This window comes from Lepidochelys olivacea (genome assembly GCF_965140295.1).
Source record: "Lepidochelys olivacea isolate rLepOli2 genome assembly, chromosome: 10".
Taxonomy (NCBI): Eukaryota; Metazoa; Chordata; order Testudines; family Cheloniidae; genus Lepidochelys; species Lepidochelys olivacea.
This window is the reverse complement of record NC_140420.1, coordinates 9,277,840-9,305,686: the sequence shown is the minus strand read 5'-3', so window position 1 is coordinate 9,305,686 and position 27,847 is coordinate 9,277,840. Positions and strand designations below refer to the sequence as shown.

Sequence of the window (27,847 nt, the reverse complement as noted above, 5' to 3'; positions counted from 1 at the left end):
AGGAAGGAAGCTGCAGAAGGAGCAGCAAAGATCATGACAAGCCAGAGGAGGGAAGCAAATTAGGACTGGTAAAAATGTCCCAACAAACTGTACAGCTTAAAAGATAACGAATGCTACCTGGGGAAGATTTTCATCTGAAGAACCCATGTGTTCTCAGTTAAATCTAACGGATTTCTTTGCTACCTTTCACAGCTTGTCTGCAGAGAATTAGCCAATGCTGTGGTAAAAGTGTCTGGTCACCATTAGAGCGTCCATCATTGCTAGTGCTGCATTAGTGATTAACCAATGCTTTACATAGCTTTTGTAAAAAACATTATAGATGCAGACTGTCAAACACCTTAGGTTCTACTGTAAGCTTTGCTAAATACTCAGTTTAGTTGCATTTCAAATCCATTTCTTTGTTGCCTTCCCTACTGTTCTACCATTCCCCAAATATGGGCTGACTGACATCACTCCCTTAGTCACAATCATCACTTCTTATCCACAGTTTGAGAAACAAAATGGTAGATACCAAGAGTTTAAAGTTGTGAGTTTATTGCATATGTAACAAAAATGAACATGACCTCCTGGGTCCAGCCTACTATACAATCACTGTTTATTCCAGCTGGTTCCATAACCACATTAAATAGAACTAGTATTTCTTTAAATACTTTGATTTAGACATAAAATGAAACTTTAGTGTACAACTTTCACAAAATAAATCTGCAATAAAAACAGTGGGAAGAATAACAAGGATAGCAGCAATACTTAAACAAGACATTACAAAATAATAAATTAAAAATACATTATAAAGTGGTCAAGGAACAAAAATTAACAAATTAAAAACAGAATCACATATACTGTGTTTCGGGACCCTGCTGTGCGACACAGCAGTGACCCTGGGCACAGAGTGTGTGGTGGCGGGGTCTTTACTTTTATGAAACCTGCTAGATTTCAAAACCACCTTCCTTGACTTGAACTAAAAATGTACAGCTGAGCAAGCTTTGATTTCACCATCTCAACCAACAAGCAGCCTTTTAAAGCAGGGCTCTGTCAAACATAATGCCCAAGTTAACTCTAACATTCATAAAGCAGTCTCATTTCTTCCCGATTTAAAACACAAGCAGAGTGGTGGTCTCCTACATCCCTGAGTGTATAGGATCGGCTGATAAGCAATATCAGGGCAAGGACTGAAAGTCTGTACCACTGGAGCAGTTTCTAAATTTGCTTTTGGAATAGGTACAAGAAAGAATTCAGAAGATGTAACTTGCACTTTCCTCAGGTCTGCTCCAAAATGTATTTGTGTACAAGGCAGATGGGTGATAGTGAAATGTGAACGGTAAACTTTTCTGTGTTATTCTTTGGGCAAGTCTGTAAACAACCAACCAGTTCAAACACTGGAAGTTGTTGCAGAGAACACGTTCCATCTTCTTCATGCTGGCAGACCACAAGGGAAAGAACATGCTTTAAAATTCTGGGTGTCAGAGGTGACAAGAACAGACTCAGTAAAAACCTCAGTCAATCAATGACTAAGTTCCCTCCAGCACCATCTCATCTCAACTTTCTGCTTGTCTTTCACAATTTCTTGGCCATGAAACCAGATGTGAAACCAGAATACTGAGTCTTAGGCAGAACCAAGCATTGTTTTAAACCCACACTTGCCTAGCTTGTTTATTTTCTCCATCCAGACAGTTTCAAGGCCTCCCTCACACATTCATGTACAGAATGATAAAATTAATGCTCCATCGTTACGGTAGTGGCACAAAATTGAAGACAACATAACGGGAGAGGTGGGAAAGCTGTTCCAAAGATTTATCGCTTAAGTAATTTAGAGGACAGTTCCCTCTCCTCACTGCTGCCAACATGGAGAAGGGACATTAGCACGGCTTTTAAATATACAAAAACATAGAATTTTACAAAACAGAAATCCTTGCCTATTTTGTGCAACCAACGAAGTGTTGATCTAAAAAGAGAGAAACTATCACATGCTAACTTGCTTGCTGACTTGCAGTTCTCCGGACTGAGAGCCCTCATCCTCACCTTGATTGGTTTTAGAGAGCCAACTGTGCTTTTGTGTGAAGCTGGTGGGTTTATTTATTTATTTATTGTTAGCCCTTTCAGTGAAAAAAAACACAACGTGAGACAGCATATAATATTTTGGGGCAACAACCTGTTTTGGATTTTTCCTATCTGCCTATGGTATATTGCACATACAAATGCATTGAAAGGGTTAAATACATCCCATTGGCAGTGACTGATTTCATAGCCATTTTCAACAAGCCAGGACTAGTGGAATTACATTACCCAATACAAGACTGCACAGATGTGCGGCTGCAGAAAGTTGCATTTTTCCCTCTACTGCAAGTGTCACACAATTTCTCCTTCCATGCCCAATAACCCATAATGCAGAAACTGGTCCTTAAGTGCCACCAGATTCTAAAGACTCTACGTACAGCTGTCTGAACAGGTCTTTCTTACAAAATCCTGCCATGTGAGCTTCTCTAGCCAAACTGTGCAAATCTCTCAAAATTATACAATTTCATACTTGGAATGCAATTCTGATACCCCCAACATCAAATCACAAGACTTATGGTCAATGGAAAATAAAACAAAGGGGGAAGATTCCAGGATTTTGACAAGTATATAACTTTTTGTCCTATCACAGTTTAAAGCTATTATCAAATTCAATTAAAAAAGACAAAATAGAAATATTCCAGTAGACATTTTCTATGAACAATCTCTGACCCACAGCTGAATTCCAATGCACTATTCCATAAACATAACATCTGTTAAATGTTTCAGTAATGAATCTCTCTAAAAATCAGGCTTGCCAAAGAAAATCCTATACAAAGCAAGTCTGCTTTACTTATGTTTAGACATGTTTGATGGCTAACTTGCTCTTTATGAAGTCATGTTATTTTGTTAAAATACTGTCTTATCTTGGTGTGCAAACTGGAAGAAATGTTATTTGACCCAGGTACTTGATTTGCTTTCGTTTCCCATTGCACTGGGAATCCATTTTAGCAAATGAGTTAGAGTACCAACCTTGAACATTAGTTTCAGATAGTTGAAAAAAATGCCATATGTGGCACTCTGGAGTAATTTCCATCTCTATAGAACTTAAGATAAAACCTTCCAATAGCTTTACGTAAAGTTTAGACTTTATTCACTATATAGTTATCCTTTTACCTCCCCCTCAAAAACACCTTTCACAAGGCCAATGACTTAACAGAACTTTGTTCCATTAGCTTAGCTTTTAGCAATTTCCTCATAAAATCTTTTAGAATTTCAACTCACAAGTGTCTCTCAGATAAAACAGTGGCACAGAAATCACAGCTTTTTGGATTTATCTGATTTGAAAATTTTGTCTGTTTGCTTTCTCTTTACCAAGCTTCTTTGAAAAGTAGTTACATTTGGACAGACTATGGTAAGTGAATCTGCAGGAGAAATATTTTTCCCATGTGCAAAACAATTAAATTTCAACCAGGACATCCAAAAAGAAATAATATACACCACTTAAGCTGCCCTGGATTCCTTCATTTTTCTAGACGTGAGCCACTACTTTCACTGAGAGCTTCCTGCTAAGGCAGAACTTCAGTTACATGTGCATATGGAGTTTTATTTTCTGCTAGAAATTTGTTTTAACAGGTGTTTAAAACGTGCAATTCTGAATTCCAGTGCCAGTCAGATATTCAATAGCTGCTGGACTCTACAAGAGGCTCAAGCTTGCTTTAAGACAAAATAGCCAGGTACTCCTACCAGTTGCAAGTCCTCAGCAAACCAAGCTCAGATACTCAACTACAGATTGATACTCCTATAAAAAGACCACAGGTCATTGACCCTATCACAATATGTGTTACAAGTCTAGCAGAATATCTGGTGTAATCAAAGCCAAATGCTGAACTTGGCTGCATTTCATTTTATGGGGATGAAAGAAGAGGGTGGGGATTATTGTAACAAAGGGGAGAAAATGGCTGGGAACCACCACCAAAAGCCCCCTCCCCCCACCAACAAAGGAGGGGAAACAACCGCATCTCTCTAAGTTGTCTAGTGTTCCAATGCTTCAGACAGCTTAGCAGGAAGTTCACAGCAAGCTTCTTCTAGCTTTTGATCTGGTGGTCCATGAGCTAGTGTCTGTTTCCTTTGGTTGCCTCTTCACTCCACAGCAAATCCACATGTCTCTTCCACAGCTGTCAGTAGCTTCTCATAAAGCTTCTCATATGACTCATAAGGCGGAATGTCAATCCGGTTAAAGCTAGCCAAGATGAAAACAACAGTATGAACATTGCTGTATATGACCCAAAACATTTCACTTACAAAAACCTAGTTAACCCATGTTTAAAGATGTACTCTATAAAATGAACCGTGGTAGAGGTGAAAATTATTAGCTGTTTCAGTGACCAAATTAAACAAGATTAGGGCTTACTTAGCACCTTTTCCTGTAGTTCATGAACCTGCACATGGGAGATGTGAACTGGGGAAAAAGGAATTTTGTTAGCATTTGAGCTTGTTTAACTTCACTGTTCAGTGTTACCCTTTACCTAGTTTTTTTTTAAAAAAATATTGCCTCTAATATGGCTACACTTTTTAAAATAAAAATTTAGCTTTCACACGTGAAATGTTTGATAATTTTTTTTTGCTTAATAATAATGTATAATTCCAATGGTGGAATAAAGTTAAAAGCTTTCAATAACAATACAAACATTTCCATGCAATATTTGACCTGAAAACACTTGCAACATGTAAAAGGCACCAGGTTACCGTGCCTCTGGCTAGCGTCCAAAGCATTTTGAAGCACTGGTTTAGTCATCGTAACGCTAACTTTTTCCTCGCCTAACAGGGGGAGAAGTTACTGAATCCAAAGCGTTTCCTGTATCAAGACAATGCTACTGCTGTCTGAGGGGCTGATGGTCCAATGAAATGTCAGACAGCAGCGTGCCTAACATACAGGGCAGTACTGGCTACGTACTTTGCCCCAAGTATGAGGCATATTAGGGAGGCAGTTAAGTGGATAATTTATTGGAAGTGTTGCTTCAAAGTAAGAGTTTTCCTACATTTTGGTTCTGAATGCCAAAATACTTAGGGTACCTATTAAAATGGCTTCCTGTACACGAGAGAGAGAGAGTTGGTCTATGCAAAAGCTAATCTCAGATTCTCTTGAAGCTCAATTCTGCAAACATATTAGTAGTGCCTTTTTTCTAATTTTATAGCTAAATGTACATGCAAGAACACCATTACTGTACTGCTGCACAAGGAATACATGGAATTACTGAATCATTGTCTTTGATTATTTCTTGTAACGTGTATCCCCTTATCTGTGAAGACTTGACTGGACAATGGAAATAAATTAATATACTGTGCACCAACACAAGAGGCAGCAGATTTTAACAACACCTTCATCTTACCAAGTGTGGGCTTTTGGAAGGTTGTCTGTATTTGCATCTATCAAATGGATGGTAAACAGCCTGGGTCCTGCAGCGCCTGTAGAACCTTACAGACAGATATTCTAGTTAACGCACTTCAGCAACACAGTTATAATACATAATGAATTTGCCAAATACCGGGGGGGGGGGGGGGGGGAAGAAGGGAATTCATTCCAATTTCAAGCAGGAATGTACCAGAGGTTAACTGCGAACACCAGTCAGTGCAGAGTTGGCCCAGGGGTTTTGGGGAAGTAGCTGGAAGTAGCTTTGTTAAGAACAAAGATATCACCCAACATGGCCCTCAGAAAACATATGGGTTTTTACTTAAATAAGAGCTTCCCCGTTTTCAAAATGGGAGAGATGTGAGGGCAAGCAGCACTTGGGAGATGCACACAAAGCATTACGTCTGCAAGGCTCCATTTATTCTCAGCCAACATGCATCTATAACGGGTCCATTCATAATGCGTTTAAGACCCTGAAATTCTGTTGCCAGAAAGGCAATTTCGGGAAATACATTCAAAGTCTAATAAAAAAATACTTATAGCAAAGGTTTTGAGTCAGAGTATAAAATCTTCATTTAAGAAACAGTTTAAGTTGTTCATGTGTATTCGGGGACCCAATGAGATTTGTAAATTTCATGCACTTAAATATACAGTGGTTGTATATACAATGATTTTAACTACACCGGGCCAGAAAATAGTCTTCTCAGGAGACTGGCACATACTAGTGGTGACACCAACTGAATTGCTACCTGATAACAGGAATACAGACTTGTCACTACTGGCAACCGCTAACGTGCTCATTACTGGCAGAGGTGTTGAAAAACGAGAACTTCAATTCAAGGGCAGGGTCTCGGTAATTAGATTACTAAATTCTAGGGCCACATATTGACATGCTACTATTATTGTGCAGTGAATATGGAACAACTTTTACTGCCTTCTACGACTATGCATTAACTCAGACTCCACATCAGTCACCTTGCAAAGCCTTGAAACCTTGAAGAGGGACACGTGTGGACCCAGTCACAAACTGTAACAGCCTTGCCCTTCTTTCCTCATCAAACGTTTCCACGGCTTGCCAAAACCACTTTACGATATTGCTATCTGCCATGCAGTGCTTTAGACGTGTGTTTGACTTCCAGTCATTCAGGTCTATCTTATCCAGGCCTCCTATTATTAGCTGTTACATAATTAAAAAACACTTTAAAGCAACAGGCACTGAAATGATATCTTACGTTAATATCTATTACCCCAATCTGCTTTACAAACTGTAATATACTGCACATACACAAATCATTTTACCCACAATGAAAAAGTTTTCTGGTACACAGTATATAGTAATGCTACTAAACAGCTCAAGACAGGAGGTGAATACCCTCTCCAATTGAAACGGCAAGTGGATTTTAGGTAGGCGAATGCAATTACTTAAACTGGGTTTTGGAGAAGAAACCAGAGCCAACCCCCTACTTTAATTATCACTAGTTTGTTTGTTTTTTTTGTTTTGTTTTTTTTAAACATGTAACCTGAAAAGCACAGTGAGACTCCTTACACTATACCAGAGCTTCAGACTTAGGCAAATGAGGGTCACCTACTGAATCATACACACCACTTTTCATAGCACTTTATCTGGAGGTCTTCCATCCCACCAATGACTACAGCGAAACCCTGCTTAATTTGTGAGATCTTACCAGATAACTGCCAACTGTGCCATGGCATATATATCTATACACTATTCTGTTTATCATCTCTAATAATAGACTACAAAACAAATTCCTCATCTCTCTTCCATAAGTGAAAATGGAATGCTGAGTAGTGGGAAAAAGTCATGATAGGCCACGGTCCCAACCAGCTGGAATGGTGATAAGGAAGTGGGGATACAAGATCCAATTGCTTAAAATTAATGATATCGTATATTCCAAAGGTACTCAGACTGTTTCAGGTGGTGGACCACATTTTAAAAAAGAGTATTGTCTCATGGATCTGTCTTGTGCCATGATCTGTAGACCCCCTTCCCTCTCATTCACATTCATTTAACATTGTGATATTTTCCATATAAACAAATGCTGCCATTGCTACAAAGTTTTTAATGCATTTTTTATTTGCCTTTCAAGGCAATTTAGAAGACTGAAACAAGAAATAGCATTATGTGACTAGCTGGCATGCCACAGATTGCTAGCAAGTGCTTCCAGGACCATCAATGGTCCGCAAGCTACAAGCTGAGAACATCTGCTTTACTATTAAAGGAGCAAACCATTTGCACTGAAAGAACACAAAACAGAAATAAATGAATGTGATATAAAGAAAAAATACTATTTTAAGTGGCTGCATTTTGAAATTCAGGTTTTAAATAACAGGCCCAGGTCTTTTCTGTATATTCTATACTTAAATTTTCTGCTTTCATTTTAAGTGCTCTAATCTTTGCTCTATGTAGCGTCAATAAATGACCTGGATTGTAAACAACTACAGAAGACAAGCTGTTCTGAGGAGGCTAACAAGCTAGACCCTCTCAATTCCCTGTTTATGCGATCTGCAATATAGAATCAGTCTTATTGCTGAAAAAACCAAAACTGTCCACCCTCCAGCATTAGCCCTTGGTAAAAATACATGTTGTCTAAACTTCTCCCATTTTAGACAGCCCTAGCCGTAATGCTAGTATCTCACGTGTACAAAAAAGCCAGAACAAACTAGCAACTGTGATTAAAATGAGACAGCTTTCTAGTACTGTTCATTATCATTGAAAAGGGCAAAACAATTTTTACATTAATACTCTAAACATTTGCTCATGGGTCATCCTGATCACAAAATAAAGTCATTCTGAATGATTAACACGTGTACCTCAAGCTCCTTCTGGTCAAAAGGCTTTAGTAAGTGTTGAGGAATAAGTTCATTAAAACCTTTTTGTAGAGCCAGAAATTGTGCCTCAATTCCTCTCATAAATCGCCAGTTTACATACAACCTGGGGGGGGGAAGCCCAAAATGGAAAGTTAGGAGCAATGTGTTGGTTAGAACAGGGCCTTTTTATATTAGCAGAGTAGAAAAGTTTGGTCAAAGACCTATTATGGTTTGGATAGACAAAAACTGTGTTTACAGAAAAAACGTTTTTGACCATTTTCCTTCCATAACTACCAGTTCCATATCAACACAAAGAAAACAAGAACTAACTTTAAAAAAAACTCTATTTATTCCTCCTAGCTCTTATGGCACATATACAAATTACACTGGTGTGTCAGGAAGGTATATAAAGATGAAAACTTCATACAAAATCAGGCCAGAAAAATCAGCCCTAACTAGCTACTGAGAATAGGTCACTGGATCTTGTTTGTATCATTCATTACATCTCCCATCAATTCAGAGCATTTGTATTCCCAGCCTAAGGGAAAGCAGCAAATTAATGTTTGAAATACCTCAAAAAAAAGTATTATTCTGTACTTAGGTGTTGCAGATTTTCTAAAAGAAAATCTTAAAGTTTTGCCCTCAACCATCAGTCTCCCTTCAAATACCTATCACCACTTTTAGGCATGTCTGCTAAGCACCAGCTCAGAAGTCTAATCCCAAAATGATTTTAGTCATGTTTTTCAATATCAGTAAGTAACAGGACAGAAGTCAACTGAAAGCAGCAATTAATTAATATGTATAAAAATAAACAACTAAGGGAGAAATATGAACCTGCTCTCTACATTTGATATAGGTGCGATCTTGAATTCTCTTTGGATTTTTTCCTAAAAAGAGATGACCTAGCTCAAGCACAAATTATTGGACACCATCCAGCAATTATTGGATGAAATTCTATGTACTGTGCAATGCTGCAGATTAGACTAGATGATGGGTTCTCAATCAGGTGGTCATAACCTGCCCTTCCCATATTGCTAAATAGAAGGTGGGTCTGGTATGGAAAAGGTTTAGAACCCCTGACTAGAGAATTATACTAGTCCTCTCCCGGCCTTAAAATCCATACCTTATAAATCCTGCAGCAAAAATGTCCCCAAATCTAAGACCCTTAGACCTATTTATCCTTCAGAATAGACTGATTTAGTGCCAGCAGAAACTACTGCCATGCAGAGAACCACAACTCAGAACAGAACTTGGTCTTTCACTCCAATGGCTTTGCAGGGGCTTAAGTGCCAAGGAGTTACTTTCTAGTAATTTGCTCTGCCTGATTGAAGGAACACTGTTTACTTGCTCAGAGAAAGGTCTTCATTCCTCCCTAGACAAAGGAGGAGTCATTATAATGGACACAAGTGGTTGTGATGGGCTGGAAATGGGAACTTTCAGGAAAGCAAAGGATTTTCCAACATGCTTTTTCTAGGAGAATCTTTTTTCCTCCGAGTCCTAAACAAAACATACACTTGTTCACTAAAAACAATTTTCAGAACTCCCTCTAAATGTGCACTCTTCGTTACTTCACTTTTCAGATCTTAAGAATTGTATAAAGAACTCATCTTCTCCAACCCCTTCCTGTTATGTCTGGGGCAGCTGGTTCTTCCTGTGATACCTGACATATTCTTTCTTGTTCTCTTCTGTAACAGGAACATTTCTGCCATTTGGTTTGAGCTCATGCTGCAGAATCCGCCCAAAAGCATTGTGTTCCACACAGAAAGTATGGTCCAACACTGGGGTGATGTCATTCTCTCTGTCAATTAAAAGGAAAAGGATAAAACTGACATTCCCCCCCCCAAAATCTGTTGATGCACACAGACCAGTTGTTTATTGAATAAGTAAGCAAGTTAATCTGTGGAGTGAAGGGTCCATCTGCCATCTTTCATAAGCCCTACATTTACTGTTTCCTAAGTTGCCTCTCTCATATATTGCCTTGTGGGTTTCGTAAGCCCAACCTATATGTTAGTTTCCCTTTTCTCTATCACATTGGCACACCCTGTTAGTAAACAGACAGTTAATTGTTATATTTAAAATATAATTAACTGATTTGTTGCCAGATTTCAACACAAAGTATGAGGAAGATCATGTAACTTTCTGAACTGCTGGTGAATTGACAATGAATTAGAACACAAAAGGAAAAGCTGCATGGATAAAAATGATTTGTCTTATGACCAATGAAACTCTGAAGGAATTTCAAATATATCTGAGTAAATCTAAGAGGATGTGACTATGAAAGATAATTTCTTATGTATGTCTAAAACAGTAGAACCAAGGGCACACTCCCTCACTGATTGTTTCCCAAGCAATCACACACAGAATTCATTAGATTTTGATATAAATAATTTCCACAACTGAATATTAGGCGACTAAGGACAAGGTTAGGATTTCCTTGAAGGATCCAGCAAGAGCGGAGCGGTGTCTGTATAAGAGTTTTCCTTCACAAGTACCTTCAATTCTTGGATTGGGAAGCAGCGGCTAGGAAATTGCGTGTTTTTGCAAAATCTGCTCTACTGTGAAGGCTCTCTTTTAATGTGATATCTTACTACCCCTGAGGTCTAGTGCTCTGTCTTCAACAGTTAAGTACTTGGTAAATGAATAGTACTTACAAAATCCAAACTAAACTCTTGTGCAGTTCTGGGTCAACAGATTCCAGATCAGATAGCTGAATGGGTTTCCCCAGCAGCTGTTTGTAGAAGGGAACTGTGAAACCCCCATTGATGTAGTGTCCATGGAACACAGCTAAACCCATTATCCGACCAACAAAATGGAAATATGATAAGTGATCCTGCAGGGGACACAGAAGAAAAAGAATAAATCATTGGAAAAGCAGTCCACTGCTGACATCTTGTGGCTATATTTATGCCAGTAGCAATGACTTTGTATCCAAGGATTTGCAACCTGCTGGGAACCAGGAGGTATGTCTACACTGCTATGCAAGCTTGGGCGCACTCACGTTTGAGCCCATACTCCCTTCTGTCTACACACAACTCTCTCAGGCTCTGGTTCAGACCTAGAGTCCTGCAATATTAGAGGGATCAAACCCTTCTGCTTTGCAGTGTAGATGCAGCCTCCTGACTGAAGTCCTAGAAGTCCACCAAAGGTATCCCACAATCCCATGGGCCAACTTCCTTTGTCCTCTCTATCCCAAGAACCGCCAGCTGACTGCAGGGAAATGGAAGCATCCGCCCCCCTCCTCCTTGCTGTAATACAGAAGCTTGGTGGGTCAGTATTTAAACCATGCATTGTTTTCTGACCAGCGAGCTGCAAACACACCATCAGAGAGCTTTCTGTGTTTGCAATGGAGACTGAACAGAAAAAGTGAGTGAGGCCAGCGAAATGAGACAGCTGCTGAAACTGGTCCCAGAGGCGGCTTTGCCTCAGGAGCAGCACAACCTGGGGCCACACTTGGAGGAGCTTTTTGATGCCCCATCCTCACCCCTAGGAACAGCCCATTCTCTCAAAGCCAGAAATTACTTCAGGAATGTCTATTATGCTCAACATGCTGGAGTAAACCACACACCTGATTGCCTCAGAAATCTCTGCCACCACTTTACCCACGGTTGATTTTTCCAACACCAAACTGGTTGGCAAAGAACCCGTAGCAGTCTGGGGTAGCCAGCCTCCAGACTTTTATAGCAACCTGCTTCTGGACCAGCATGGCTGTCCTCATGTAGCTTTATGCTGGAGGGAGGTGTAGGTGGGGGTAGGGGAGAGGTAGGGTAAGCTGCTCACAAAGTTCCAGAAATGTAGCTTTTCTTCATGTGAAAATTCTGAACCCATTGCTGATCATCCCGTCTGCATGATGATGTGGTCCCACCAGTCTATGCTTGTGGCTCTACTCCAGAAGAGCTGATCTACGTAGGGGGCATCAGCAGCTGTACTGAATGTGCAGCATCAGCCTCTTTAAGTCTACCATGTTGTGTTCTCCTTGTTTTCTTCCTCCGCCTCCATCATAAGCTTTGTCAGGTGCCTTTGATGGGCCAGAAAACACCACTGAAATGTTCACCAGCTTCTCATGGAAGCTCTGCCTGTTTCCTGACACAGGAGTGAAAGCACAAGCAAGAGAAGCCAAAACATTGCTGGTTCTGACAGCTGGGAGCACAGAGACCAAAATGACTGCTTGGCAGGATGTGTTAGCTAGCTGTTCAAATTTCCTGTAACATGCAGGGTGGACAGTCAAGTTTCCCACATTGCACCATGGTCAAAAGGCTAAAGCTGCCACGTTTCAGGAGTCACCGGAAAGTCTGGGATATGGTTGGTGGGACTCAGGCCTGCGTGGTGCACTGCAGACACCAGAGCTCTGAGTTCAAGCCTGGGGTAGAAAATTCTTAATGTACAGTTGACAATCAGTGTAGATGATCAAGCCCTGGGTTTTCTAACCCACAGTCAGCTGACGCGAGTCCCACTAACCCTGGACTTACACTGCAGTGTAGACATACCCAAAGAGTCATTATTTCACCTACTGTCATATGACCAAGCACAAAAGAGCCATTTAATGATAAGATGTCACAGACGATATCTAATGAATTAACTAGATCAACTTAATTTGGAATGGTCTCCAAACAACATCTGAAGGGTCCAAAATCGAAAAAAGAAATGCAAGAACATGAACCCAAAGAAACCCTTTAGAAATACAAGCAGAAGGGAAAATCCAAACAAATCAAATGCTCATGAAGTAGAATATTCACCCCTTCACCCCTAAATCTTATTGATAATTTCTTCTGTTGGAAGTTGGCAAATAGTTCATTTCATCCAGCTCTAGACCAGCCACATGTTGCTTATGCTTGCAGGTTTGCCTCAATTTTTAAGGAGTAGGCTTTTTCAACCTGAGGCCAAATTTCTTCCAATACATCCTCTTGCACAGTACCATCTTAACTTGTCAACATTGGGATTTTAGTCACTGATTTAACTGCATGAGGTGTAAGTCATGCCTACACTAGGGATCCCCCCCAAAAAATCACAGCCCAGGAGGCTGTGGCTGCAAGAAAAGCCCCTGGTGGTCACATGCAGTCACAGTGGCCGCATTTGAGAAACGCTGATCTACTCTGACCTCCTGCATAACACAGCCCAGAGGTCCTCCCTGAATTAATTTCTGTTTGAACTGAGAAAATCTTTCAGAAAAACATACAATTTTTAAACCAAGACCGGAAGTGATGGAGAATCCACCACAACCCTTGTTAAGTTGTTCCAAAGGTTAACTTCCCATCTGAGTCTGTCTAACTTCAACTTCCAGACATTGGATCTTGTTATACCATTGTCTGCTAGACTGAATATCCAATCATCAAATTTTTGTTCCCCATGCAGGTACTTATAAACTGTGATTAAGTCACCCCTTAATCTTCTCTTTGTTAAACTGAACAGATTGAGCTCGAAGTTTTTCACTATAAGGCATAGCTCCCAATTCTTTAATCAGTATCTTTTCTTGCAGCCACAGCCTCCTGGGCTGTGATTTTTTTGGGGGGATCCCTAGTGTAGGCATGACTTACACCTCATGTAGTTAAATCAGTGACTAAAATCCCAATGTTGACAAGTTAAGATGGTACTGTGCAAGAGGATGTATTGGAAGAAATTTGGCCTCAGGTTGAAAAAGCCTACTCAAAAATTGAGGCAAACCTGCAAGCATAAGCAACATGTGGCTGGTCTACTTCTACTTGGCACTTCTCAGAATTCTATCCTGTTTATTAATAAACATCCTTTTGAGTTGTTTACCCCCCCAACTGGACACAGTGTTCCAGTAGCGACTGTACCAGATGCCAAACACAGAGGTAATATAACCTCCCCACTCTTACTTGAGGTTCCCCTGTTTATGCATGCAAGGATCACATTAGCCCTTCTGGTCAGAGTCACACTAGAAACTAATGTTCAACTGATTATCCACCATGATCCCCAAGTCTTTTTCGCAGTCACTGCTTCCTAGAATAGAGGCCCCCATCCTGTAAGTATGACCTACATTCTTTGTTCCTAGATATATAACTTTACATTTAAGCCATATTAAAGAGCATATTGTTTGTGCTCAGTTTACCAAGCAACCTAGATAACTCTGTATTAGTGACCTGTCCTCAGTGTTATTTACACTCCCCCAATGTGTGTGTCATCTGCAAACTATCAGTGATTATTTTATGTTTTCTTCCAGGTCACTGATAAAAAAATTAAATAGTATAGGCCAAGAACTAGTCTCGGTATACCTCACTAGAAACACCCTCTCAATGACAATCACCAGTTTATAATTATGTACTGAGACCTGTCCATGAGCCACTTTTTAATCCATTTAGTGTGTGTCATGTTTAATACTGTACTAGTCTAGTTTCTTAATCAAAATGTCATGTGGTACCAAATCAAATGTCTTAAAGAAGTTTAAGTTTATTACATCAGCACTATGACCTTTATCAACCAAATTTGTAATCTCATAAAAATCTAAATTAGTTGGACAGGATCTATGTTCCATAAACCCATGGTGACTGACATTATATTACCCTCGTTTAATTCTTTATTAAATGGAGTCTCATATTGACTTCTCTGACTGAGGGCAAAATATGTGGGGCCACTCCACTCGTTGGCTAGGCATTGTTCAGGAAGGAATAGTGCTTACACTTTCCAATACTTCCCAACCCTAGTATTTAAGAGAAGCTGCACCCATGCATATGGTCTTAACGGACCAGGTGTTTAACAGTACCAAAGAAGCTCACATGACAGCACACAGCAGTGCTGACATATCATAAACCACATACTACTTCCTGGTACATCACTCTAAAACTTGCTATCGCATTCGTTCATATCCCATCACAAAGCTTTATTGTTTACCCTCTTAAGATTGGACAATTATTTACAGAAGTAGAAGTGCGGTTGAGCTCCCACTGAAGTTTAACACATATGATTATTGCCCTAATGTTAATACTTACAGGATTGATAGAAGAGTCTGGATTGATTTGCAGCATGTAAATATTGTCAGTAGAGTACTGGAAGAGTCCATAATAGGGGTTCAACATTTCATGGCACAGTAAATACAACCACTCTCTGCCAAACAAAGCAGGATTTTAGTGAAAGTTTCACTGAAATTTCAAACATTTATTATAACTCTGTCAAACAGTCCTGAATGATTTATTTTCAATTTTCTATCAGAAATCTGGCAATCTATATTGCTGAGGGTGGAGAACGATAAAGCTTCCTCTAGGAAGCCAGGAAAAGTCTGGCTCATTTACATACAGATTTTGATTTTACTTTAAAAGTATTGTCAAGGAAATTAGCATTAATAAAAAGAAGTCGGAAAACAGACTCTAGTAAGCAGTTAGGGTAATGTAATCATAACTCATACTTTTCACTCGAACTGTGGGACTGAGTGTGACCAAAGGAAAACAAGTTGCTGGGTTATTTAAATCAGTGGATTGGCAGGAGCCCCCCTAACATGAGCGTTCATAATATTTCCAGATAGCTAGCTAACTAACTTTTGGTGCAGAGCTAGCTAACTGGAAGGATATGAGGCACCACTGGGCAACCTTTACTATGCATTAAAGTTTTTGAGCAGTTAATGTGTATTTGGGTCATATGTTCATATAAGTGATTAAGTGATGTAGGAGCCTAAGCCCCACTGACTTTCCAGGAGCTTTAGGCTCCTAAGCCACTTGTGTGCTTTTGAACATTTTACCCATATAGCGGGGTGGCTACCCTGCTCCTAAAATAGAAGGGGCCAAAAGCAGCCCTGGAGAGGGCTGTGGCTGGCTGATTGGGGAAGCAGCCACAGCTGGGCCACGCCCCAGTCAGGCCCCAGCTGGCCTGTATGAAAAGGCTGTGAGCCAGAGGCCAAGGAGTCTCTCTCGAGGCTGGGAGAGAGCAGGACTTGGCTGCCTGCCTGACAGCAGGGTGGGTGGTGCCATGCTGGGGAAGGAGCAGGCTGAGCAGGGGTGCTCCAGGCTGTCAACTCCCCAGGCTGTAGGGCCTGGTCCAAGGCCGATAGAGGTACTGGGAGGCAGAGGAAGGCAACAGATCCAAACCCCCTTACCTATGATGAGTGGCCTTTACACTGCCGTCTGCCTCAGGGTGCGGGGGCTTGGCGATGACTGGCAGTAGCCCAGACTGAGGCAAGGTGGGGATAGTGGGTTGGGGATTCCCCAAGAAGGGGAGACCCAGAGGCAGAGTGTGGGGGTATGGCCAGGGGGCAGAACCCCAGAGAAAGGGGCACTGGGGTCTGTGAGGGACATGGGGGCCAGAGCTGTGCAGATCACCGGCCTGCAGAGGGTGCTCCAGGCTGGAAAAGAGCTAATTCCCAGCAACCAGCAGGAGGTGCAGCAGGGCTGAGTCTGCGCTCCTTTACAACCCACTGGTGCCTTAATTCAGCACCCAGTCTTTAAAATTACAGATTTATATATGCATACATTTGAGAACACATACGAACATGAGTTTTGAGGAAAAGTCAAGTTTAAGGGCAATGATGTAATTGAAGGGACATCAACTTGAATTAGTCTTTTTTTGGGGGGGCGGGGGGGAGCAGTATTCAGTAGTTTCATGTACTACACATCTGCCCCACCAAGGGGTTGTAGATTTACAATCACATTTTCATATTTAAAAATATGTTCTTTTAATTCCTCTTGCTGTGTGACAACCATACAAAGCTGACAATTTGGAAGAAAAGTGTGACTATCCAAAGTATGCCCAACTGAAATGAGGTTTATTTCAAACCTACTTCAGTTATAGAATTTTTAGGTATTATTACTAACAATAGTAGGAAAAGTTTTCATACTTAAGTGAGAGTTTTATGTTGACAGTATTCCCTCCAAAATGATCTGCAATTCAACCCGTATTTTCCCACACTTCCAGTAACAAAAGCAAAGGAGGAATGCAGCAGCAAAACAAACATACAGTAAATATTTTGCCTAAAGGATCTCTCATTAAAGCAAACTGTATAACCAAGTGACTCACTGTAAGAAAAAGCAAGGTTTTAAAGTAATATTTAAAGGGGAAATGACTCAGAAGTACTGAGGTGCTGGAAGGAAGAGTCACAGACAGCACAGTAATAGTAAAAAAGCAGCTTCCAATTGTTAAGCATTGATGTGACATGAAAAAGGAGGGGCAAAACCAAAAAGAATAAAGCAAATAAGAAAAATTACAAGCAGAATTTTGTGGGAAGTCAGTTTTTGGATAGAATTTGGAGATGGACAGGATCTTGATGAAAGTAGCAGGGGTTATACTGTTCCACTATCTGGAACAAGAGAGTAGTCTAACTACATAATTCTGGATTCTCTGAAGTTGTCTGCAGAGATTTGGGAAAATCATAAAAAGATATGGAACAGCATCTGTCTAGACAGGAAGTGATTAAGACCTGAATAAACATTGTAGCAGAGGCATTGTCAGGGTAAAGATGAATTCTCACAGCATGTTAGTGGTGGCAACAGGTGAGGGTCACTAAGCACTTTAAAAGGCTGTTGTACAGTTAAACTAAAACATTCCAGACAAAAAGGACTAAAAAAATCAAGGTCTCACCTTGCCACTCCACCATAATCCAAGCCTTCTTCTCCTCGAAATTTCACCATCAGCCTCTTTTTCAAGTCTTTTGGCCTCATCTTCATTATCTGACGGTAGGACTCCTATATATATTACAAATAAGACCTTTCCTTTCCATGGTTATAAGTCTACTATAAAACACTAGAACCATATAGGTTGTCATCTGAGTCAAGATTTCCCCAGTATAATGCATTAGAGTATTTCATGGTTGGTGTCAATGTGAACTCCAATAACATCCCATTAGTATTAGTGTTAAATAGGAGAAGATACATGGAGTCTGATTCTATAAATTCAGATGTTTTTTCTATGTACACATGATCTTAATATTACCCATTCCCAGAATAAGAAGAGACTTCCCCAATTAAAATAAATCTTTTTATGACTGAAAAGCACAAGCAATAATGTCAATCAACGATAGATGGACTGAAAATACAACTAAGGGATTTCACTAAGAAAAATTCAGATTAATTTGTTAAAAATCTAACCAAACTGTCACATTAAATTCTTGACTACTTGTAATTTTAGATAAAGAGGGTCAAGTTTCCTGCGAAGTCTACAGAAAGAAAAAAAGGTTTCAGTGAGACAAGACAAGCTGCACAAGTGTGGAAACGCCGGCACAGACTTCTCTCTGCATGGCACATTCTGAAGATATTTTCATACCACCACAACCTTATATTCAACATTTGAACCTCAGCAGTTAACATTTTCCTCAATGTTATTCCCGTATATTTTCATACTGTGCTGCACTGCATTTAAAAAAAAAACTCTGTCGGTGTCGCGTTGCATGACCTACCCTCCCCACGCTCCTAAGGGAAGTGTGTGGGGCGGGGGAGGGAGGGGGTTGAGAAGGGAAGTACTCAAAACAAGCAAGGGCTCTAATCACAAACTGAAACTCAGAGTTAAGAAGGTAATAGGATTGGTCTGCTACCCAGTCAGAAAGGTAAAAAAAAAAAACCAGACAGATAATTCAATATGCCCTGATGTGGTACTTCAGCTGCTCTTCTCTAGCCACAAATTTAAGTATGAAAAATAATCCTGCAATTTTGTAGCCCAAGCTTATGTTTTACGGCAGCTTTATCTCCTTAGCCATATCTACTTTTGTACATGCCCTAGGATGAATCAGATTCACTGTGACCAAAGAGCAATTTTGCATAAGAACTAACAGCAGCATTTGACTCTCACATCTCATCGGTGATGCACAAAGCTACATACCTCAAATATTTCTTCTCTGGATACTTCAATGCGGCAGTGACCAGCTTGTGGTTGCTGAAGAGAGAGTTCATGTCTAAGGACTTTTAATTTCTGTACTAAGTCTCTTTCATATCTTTGTGCAGGCAACTCCTCACCATCTTCTAATGACCCCTCATTTGGGACTGGCAAAGGCTGGCTCGGTTCTTTTAGTTGGCATTGATGGCTTTGGAAAAAACGAAGTAAAACATTTACTCTAAAAGCAAAGCAGTAGAAAATGTGGCATAAGGCAATGGTCGTGACAATGAAAGAACTAGTTAACCCGCCTTTTCATTAATACTTAAATGAAGCAAAGTGGATTGAGCAGCGTAATTACTGCAGCCCTGCTGCCTTTTATTGGAGGCTGTAACAAATCAGGATACATACAAAAACTGAGATAACTCAACTATTCCCAATTCAATGGTTCATGATAATACTATTAATTAAGAAGTTCTGAAAGACAATATTATTCACCTTTGTACAACGTTTATATTGACTGCTGACTGAACAGTGATGAAAAATTTCATTGACTTCTCCAACATTGAGACCACTTTAAGAGCTAGGACATTCCATTACAAAACTGTTTGCATAAGAGCTTTATAAATTAAACAGCTTAAGACCACATTCTCATTGCATTTTACTTGGGCTCCATGCAAGTAAAACAAACACCAAAATGAGGTAGTAAATACTGTATCTATTGTTAGGATTAAAAAAATATGCTGGTCTCAAAAAGTTACAGCATTATATCTAAATTTAACTGATTAGGGACAAAGAAAAAGCTAAGCTATTTTAAAAGATACTTCAAACCACAGGAGCCTAAAATTAAAAGATGAATTCTCTACCGTGTGAAGTTCTTACTTCATAATGTGATGTAATCTTGGGTCTGTGAACTGTGTGGTTCTGTTATTGTGATCTACAAAATATATTCTTCCAGACACTGTACTTCTCACTTCCCAACCCGGTGGCAGAGGTCCTAGTTCATCACAATTCACACTGTTAAGGTCTCTAGAGAGAGAGGAGAAGGAAAACAGTTAGAAAGTATTGGTAATTAAAAGAAAAACAAATTACTCTGAAAATAAGATGAGTGAACTTAGAGTTCATGAAGGCGAGGGGAGATTGGCCCCCGTCTTACATGGCATTCTGTTTTATTTGTTATGCAAGAAACCCAGATATTCAAACAGGAGGGATAGATCTGAAAACCAGGAATATTATAAACACCTTGGAGTGATAGCAGAAAGCAAATTAGACATGAGTTTGCAATACAATATGGCAGCAAAGAAAGGTCAGTGTTGACAGCGTAGTTTTGGACTACACATTCGGAGGCACATCACTACAGAGCAATGAGATAATAGACCCTATTTGCAACTGCATGTGGAAAATTGCAGTCATTTCTGAACATCTTATTAACACAGAGAATGAGGAATTGGAAGGAGTTCAGAGTACAGCAATAAAAGTGATTAGGAGCCAGAGGGTTAGAACTGAAGAATAACTGAGAACTAAATACGGATACTTGGTTAAGCAATTAAATGGGGAATATTTTCAAATGGCATAAACACCATGGAGGGATTTCTCATGGGAAGAGGACTACCAATACAAATGCATTAAAGGAAACTCCTTTAAATGCTAACAGGGGTTTCTTCCCAAAAAATACAGCATTCAGAAATGTAAGACTATGAATTACAGTGTTCAAGAACCCAGACCGTTAAAAGCTGAGGTGGCTGACTATTCCCACTATCTTTTTAAAAGTGTTAGTGATAAAAATAGGTACAAGCAGGCAAGGAGATATCACTTCTAATGAGCAAGTTTCTGATTCTAACCATATGATTAATAATTTCAGTACAACTCATTTATTTAGGGAGGCATTGTTGACAACATTTTCCTTTTCATTCTAGGTAATCTCAAATGTAATTTTTTACAAGTGCTATTGAAGACAGTACACTTACTTACAGGTAACATTTCAATTCCATTGACATGATGTATTTTACACATGCAGAATTGCAAAGGCAGAGGACTCCAGCAGCCTAAGTATAGGAAAATACTAGTAGGGGCAAAAAAGGGATGGAGTCATTGAAGACTTATTTAGACAGCAAAGTTGTTCTCATTAATAAGGAAGTGAAAAACGCACTAGACAGCTGCTATGATGCACATTTTAGTTGAGGTTCAAGATGCTGCCTGACAGATATTCTGAATGGGAATACTCCTAAATCTAGCAATACATTATGAACATAAGTCAGTGGATTGTGAGGCTATGGGGAAAGCACATTTTAAATCATCTAAACTTCCTTAGTGCAGGAAAAAGCAGGTTTTCATCAGGTTTTCTAAAAGATTTCGGTTATGGCTATGTGTTTAGATCAGCTGTACATCTGAAACAGTAGTTTAGTGATCTGATCACATCCAATTTTTAGTGTACATTTGTGCTTAATGGCAAGGACAAGTTTCTGCCCCAATTATGAAGTCTTGTCTCAGAACAGGTACAGAAAGAGAACAACCTTTGCTAAAAAATAAGGCAATGTTATCGCTAGTAAGACACTGAGACCTGTTTACTTAAACTGTTGTTCTTGGAAGCCTGTCTCTGCACTTTGCTTCATCTATCCAGTATCTTGCATTACTCCAGTTAGTTATGTTGTCTGCACAGTGAGCATAAAGTTGCAAACTTTCATAGTTTTACTTTGCAGGCTTTGGGGCACAGACTGCCTATAGGAACATTATGGAGAAGCAAATCCCCTCAGGGAAACTAGCCAGCGATGGATGTATAGTCACAAAAGACTGGATTAGCACAGGCTAATTCTTTAAAAAGGCTTTACCAAATTAATTTTGTGGAGGATTCATATTTTCCCAGCTGAAATTTGTTGGTCTGAAATTAAGCGAATTTTAAATAGTTCTTTAAAAGTAATTTTTCAAGTCTCTAGAGTGTAGAATTGGCAAAATATTTCTGCTTCAGCTGCACAAAAGGTGAGCCATACTATAATTGAAGACATCAACCAACCATTCAGGAGTCAGAAGTTATCAGTAGTCTAAAGCCAGCAGAATTTAGCTTTTCTCAATTGAGCACTCAAACTGCTCTCAATTTCAGAAAAATTTTAGGTCATATTCAACAAAGCAATTTGCAACTTTATTAAAAGGATGAAGTCAAATCAATGTTTTATCAGTGTGACTTCAGTAAAGGTTACATGAAGTTTTTACTTGATTTAAAAGTCGCTGGTAGTTAATTTGTAATTAATAAGCAAATAAGTATCCTGAGGGGATTGAATTGAAGTCAATAAAGAAATCTATGATGATTCCTTATTCTGCTGTCTCTCAGAGTAGGAATCACTTCATATCAGCACTTCATGATTCAGCTGACTGCCATAAGATGAAAATAACTGACTTTGTGTAGCTATGAATACATACCTTGGTATCCTGGGGTCATGCCACGTACTAACTCCAGTCTGTGTGTGCAAAAAATAAACCTGTCCCTGTACCGTTGTCCTTTGTTCTACATAAAGGAGGGAAAATATTCCTTAATTATTCTAAATTATAAATTCTTAAAAATCTATAAGCAGTTTCTTAAAGCTATAAGCATATACTTTTACAACATAATCAGGGAGAGAATAGATAACTTAAGCCATCCAGTCTGATCTCTTGCACTTTGGACTCATTAGTATGTTTCACTATCCAACTGCTCTTAATATTTCTAATATCTTAAGTTCAGATCACGATGCCTTGAACTAATTCTCTTCTTTTATAATGTGTTGATTATACTACTATCTTAAAATAAACTAGATAATTGCCTTACTCCCAAATCTGGTGTCGTCTTTTTTCCTAGATAAGATTTAATTCTCCCTCTCACCTTATCCTCTGATTCTTGTTTCTTTGTTGCCTTTATATTTTCCTGTAGTTTTTCTCACTCTTTCCTAAACTATGGGCCTCAACCCTGTACAAAATATGGTCACAGGGAAAGCAAAATAGCACTGCTACTCTAGTTTAAGAGGGTTTTAAATGCACTCTCCATGCATAAACATTCAAATTTAGCATTAGCTTTTCTGCAACAGCATCACACTACAAACTCATGTTTAGTTTACGATCAGCGCTAGGTGTCTCTTGCAGGAGCTGTTTTCTAAGCAGCCATTCTTCAGTTTATATCTGTACTGCTTATCTCGTGTTCCTAAATACAGACCATTACAGACATACAGATATTGCCTGTACTAACAAGTAAAGCATGTATTTTATATTGAAATTAAGTTTAGACATAAAGCTCTCTAAAAGACTTCAGCAAATGTACAGTTCCGGAAACACTTACCGTAACCTTCAGGTAGGTCAGGTGACTGATGACCATGTGGTCTATTCTGAGGTGTTTGTACATGACCTCTGACTTCAGGGTTTCGAAGTCGCTGTGCCTGAAGCCTCTGATCTTGACTAGGGGATTCCACAAACCTACAATTCCCTCCACCAGCAGCACCAGTAGTATCTGTATATGGTGCTGGTTCCTCCATGAAACAGCTGAGTGGCCTTCCAGGTCCAGAATCTTCATAAACCGTTCTGAAAGCAGGGACGCTCACAAAATTAACACAAAGGTTTGTATACAAAAATGGCTAATTTTTTTCCTCTCCATTATTTGATTTGAATGAACTGCAACTTCTATGACACATACTATACCTTACTTTAAATAATTATATATTTCATTCATTCAATGTGTGCACACATATTGAATTTATATTTATGTTTAAATATAGTGTGTACACTCTATACACACACACACAAATTTCATTCAGTATATGTTTATGTGCTTGCACACACAAGTATGTATAAATATATAATTAAATTGTGTGATTAGCAATACACACAAATTTATAAAGAAATGGTCCAGAGATATTATATCTCAGGACCATTTCTTAGTTAATTTGGCTGCATTACTATTCACAAGAATTCCCGATTTTATTTTTCCAAAGCATAACACATAGCATGAACAAAAATACCATGAATGGAATTAAGTGAAACTAAATACTCAGCAGAATCAGATGTGACACTTACCCTTCGTTCTCCAACAGCCCTCTACAATCTACCACAGAACCTCCTGAGCCTATTCTGTCCCGTGTCTGTAAACTGACTGAAATAGAAAAAGAAATATTGAAGACAAATCCTGCCATTCCAAGAGTGCATCATTTTATCAATACTTCACATCTGCACTAATCAATATTTTAATAAGTGTTCTTGATTAAGAAAGAGGTAGTATCCTGATTTCCCAAATGCAAACTACTAGCATCACAGCTCCAAAAGCTAGGCTGAGTCTTCCCTATGAATAATCCAAGCTAGCATTTACTTTTGTTTATAATACGGATGATTTTTATTTATCAGCATTCACGAAGGTTCTACATCTCTTCTGTGAGTACCGAGTCAAGGAAGCCTGGAACTAGAACTTTATTCACCACTAGATGTCACCACAATGGAGAATTACAATTTTTGCCAATTACATTGCCTCCAGTGAAGAGGAGTCGGGAAAAGAAAGGGGATTTGATTGTATTTTTAAGTTGAAGGCATAGTTCAAAATATTTAAAAAACAAAACAATAGAGTAAAATTTGGGCTAAATGCTCCGAACAGAGCAAGAAAAACAACAACTGATTAGACAAACTTTCTTCATTTTTAAGTACCCCAAGTTACAGATCAGCTTACACTAAGATATGGAGTACTTGTGGCACCTTAGAGACTAACCAATTTATTTGAGCATGAGCTTTCGTGAGCTACAGCTCACTTCATCGGATGCATGCCGATGTTTCCAAGGCATGCATCCGATGAAGTGAGCTGTAGCTCACGAAAGCTTATGCTCAAATAAATTGGTTAGTCTCTAAGGTGCCACAAGTCCTCCTTTTCTTTTTGCGGATACAGACTAACACGGCTATTACTCTGAAACCTGTCACTAAGATGGTTAGGCAAGCACACTACCACAATGTCAAAACAACAATTCTCTATCAGGTGGTATTCTCAGGAAAGTGCCTTAAAAATGGTGTTCTGCAAAATGTTTATATCTCAATATCTTCCTTTAGGGTTGATAATACCAATGAATTCCTGTTATATATCACCTTGGCCTACATGTACAATTGGTTTTCCATATAGGAAGTTTACCCTAAGTAGCTGTATTAGAACCACCACCAAAATCGTCCATTCCCACTTATTCATACCATTTACGCTTACAATTACCAGTTGGAAGAAAGCAATTTAGATAATGATTAAACAAATTTCAAATGATCTAACCTAGTCCCTGTTCATTTTCAGTAACCAGGACATCTAATTAATATTAGTATAAGGAACACAAAGGGGATTGAAGCAATAAGTGACTTCAGGAAATGACATTTGAAAGATTTTTTTTTTTTTTTAGGCAAGTTTTCCCTTTTAGCAACCATCTGAATCTTGTTTTAATCCGAGGAGTTGTAAGTGTGAACTATAACTGCTTCTTTTTATACAGACAGGAATGTTCTTACCCACTATTTGGCCTCGTACTGCATCAGTATCTGTGGGGTTTAATTTGCATAGATCCAAACGCTGGTCTGCAAACGAACAATTAAAAAAACTCAACCCAAGCAAATATTGAACTGAAGTTAATATTCACAACTCAAATATATACCACCAAGGACTTTTGCAAAATACATTTTTTAAAATGCATGTAAAAAAAATATACTAACATCCAGTATCTTTTAGTCTGCTGATGGCATTGGAAAGGAGACGGACACACCCCAGGAAGCCAGCTCCCTGTTTCTTGTGTATTTTCTTGTGATTCCATACACTGATGGTTATAGAATCTGTTTTCCCAACATATCTAGAAAAATATATATTTAGAAGAACAGATTAATTCAAGCTTGTTCTATTATTCTACAGTATTTTCACTTTGCTCCATCTCGATTGAATTCTGATATATTTTAGTCATGTCGCTTTATCATAAATACAGAAACACTTAATCTTGCTACGGCATTAATTAGAGTGCTGTAACTTTGCACAGCATGTTAATGTTACAGCTCTGGTTAATTACAGACAACCTCATTAAAAGTTATGAGACATGAATTCATTACATGCCAAACTTATTTCTTATAGATTTATGTTTATTATTTTGAAAACATTTTAATCACTGCAACAAGGAGAATGGAAATAACTTTGATGCAGGAACCTAGCCAAGCTTAGAGTCAAAGCTTTCATGCTGTGTTTGAAACACCTTGATGCTTTAAAATCATGCCTAATTTTTTTTTAAAGTGTCCATAAAGAAAAAGAAAACCCACCAGGAATATTTTAAGAACCACAAGTTATTATAAAGTCAAGCTTCCTCAGGAAGCGTGGCTCTTCTTGCTAACAGATGGGGGAAAAGGAGGCTTGCTTACACTTGTGTTTTACTTTCCAGATAGATTCCTGCAATGGTTTTACAGAATAAGTAACTCACAGATCATAATGCTGGTTCCACTTGGGGTCTAACGTGTTCTTCACAGTGTCAGTTGAATGGCACTGACCTGATCCGTCTACTACTATTTTTGCAAATGGATCAGGAAGTCCTATGGAGGGGGAAAAGGTACAATTAGAATCACAGCGTCAAATTAATAATGAGAGAGAGAGAGAGAGAGACATTTTTAATGCATTAGCAACTGAAAGAAAAAAAACAATCACAAGTTTCAGTTTCAGCAAGTTACCTTTTTGTAATTTTATATAGGGCCAATAAAGCATTGACCATAATTTGACCTTTGTACTTTTTTTTTTCCTGTTCAGTTTTCCTTTTTATCCCAATTCTGCCATGAGTTTTTAACATTCTTGTAAGGAAAATTTAGTTATCCTAAAATTCTTTTCTGAAAAAGAAAAGGAGTACTTGTGACACCTTAGAGACTAACAAATTTATTTGAGCATAAGCTTTTGTGAGCTACAGCTCACTTCATCGGATGTAAAAAAAGATTTTTTTATGACACAGATTTGCTTAACATAATTCTAACCAGTAGCAAATTTTGAAATTCTTTAGGGGAAAAAACATTAAATATTGCTTAAATTAAAACAGTATTTCATTTAAACAAATACCTTCATTAGTATCTATGCATTTCTATGCACTTCTTGGTATGATGTTTAGGCTCCAGCACTTGTATGGTATTTTATAAGCTCAGAGTGCTTTACAAACATTAAGTGTTACCATCTCTTTTGAGGTCAGTATCACGCCTCTTTTACATAGACACAGAGGTAAGTAGAAAAGGAGTACTTGTGGCACCTTAGAGACTAACCAATTTATTTGAGCATAAGCTTTCGTGAGCTACAGCTCACTTCATCGGATGCATACTGTGGAAACTGCAGAAGACATTATATACACAGAGACCATGAAACAATACCTCCTCCCACCCCACTCTCCCGCTGGTAATAGCTTATCTAAAGTGATCACTCTCCTTACAATGTGTACGATAATCAAGTTGGGCCATTTCCAGCACAAATCCAGGTTTTCTCACCCTCTGCCCCCCCCCCCAACTTGATTATCATACACATTGTAAGGAGAGTGATCACTTTAGATAAGCTATTACCAGCAGGAGAGTGGGGTGGGAGGAGGTATTGTTTCATGGTCTCTGTGTATATAATGTCTTCTGCAGTTTCCACAGTATGCATCCGATGAAGTGAGCTGTAGCTCACGAAAGCTTATGCTCAAATAAATTGGTTAGTCTCTAAGGTGCCACAAGTACTCCTTTTCTTTTTGAGAATACAGACTAACAGGGCTGTTACTCTGAAACAGAGGTAAGTGACATCAGTGGTAGAGTCAGGACTAGAATTATTGCCCCTCTGCCCGCTCCAGTCTTGTATCTAGGCTGCCCGTCTACATCATATGAACCTAAATAGTAATCCAATGCTACTGGCAAATGTGG

At 38.9% G+C, this 27,847-nt stretch overlaps 1 protein-coding gene across 2 annotated transcripts in view; it reads right to left on the bottom strand.

Moving 5' to 3' along the window:
• Positions 1 to 517: 517 nt before the first annotated feature.
• The window catches only part of SMURF1 (SMAD specific E3 ubiquitin protein ligase 1), a 59,117-nt gene continuing 31,787 nt past the window's right edge, over positions 518 to 27,847 (bottom strand). The window contains exons 3-18 of one of the 2 annotated variants that reach the window (XM_084641289.1): positions 26,404 to 26,512; positions 25,658 to 25,791; positions 25,457 to 25,522; positions 24,011 to 24,086; positions 23,280 to 23,518; positions 22,391 to 22,475; positions 19,859 to 20,005; positions 18,986 to 19,187; positions 17,753 to 17,856; positions 15,178 to 15,292; positions 10,885 to 11,063; positions 9,894 to 10,031; positions 8,237 to 8,357; positions 6,380 to 6,581; positions 5,385 to 5,469; positions 518 to 4,234 (exon numbers count right to left, since the gene is read on the bottom strand). In XM_084641289.1, coding sequence (XP_084497415.1) covers positions 4,135 to 4,234; positions 5,385 to 5,469; positions 6,380 to 6,581; positions 8,237 to 8,357; positions 9,894 to 10,031; positions 10,885 to 11,063; positions 15,178 to 15,292; positions 17,753 to 17,856; positions 18,986 to 19,187; positions 19,859 to 20,005; positions 22,391 to 22,475; positions 23,280 to 23,518; positions 24,011 to 24,086; positions 25,457 to 25,522; positions 25,658 to 25,791; positions 26,404 to 26,512 — 2,102 coding nt within the window. In that variant the 3' untranslated portion in view covers positions 518 to 4,134. The remainder of the gene's footprint in view (positions 4,235 to 5,384; positions 5,470 to 6,379; positions 6,582 to 8,236; positions 8,358 to 9,893; positions 10,032 to 10,884; positions 11,064 to 15,177; positions 15,293 to 17,752; positions 17,857 to 18,985; positions 19,188 to 19,858; positions 20,006 to 22,390; positions 22,476 to 23,279; positions 23,519 to 24,010; positions 24,087 to 25,456; positions 25,523 to 25,657; positions 25,792 to 26,403; positions 26,513 to 27,847) is intronic. The other variant, XM_084641290.1, reaches the window with a different exon arrangement.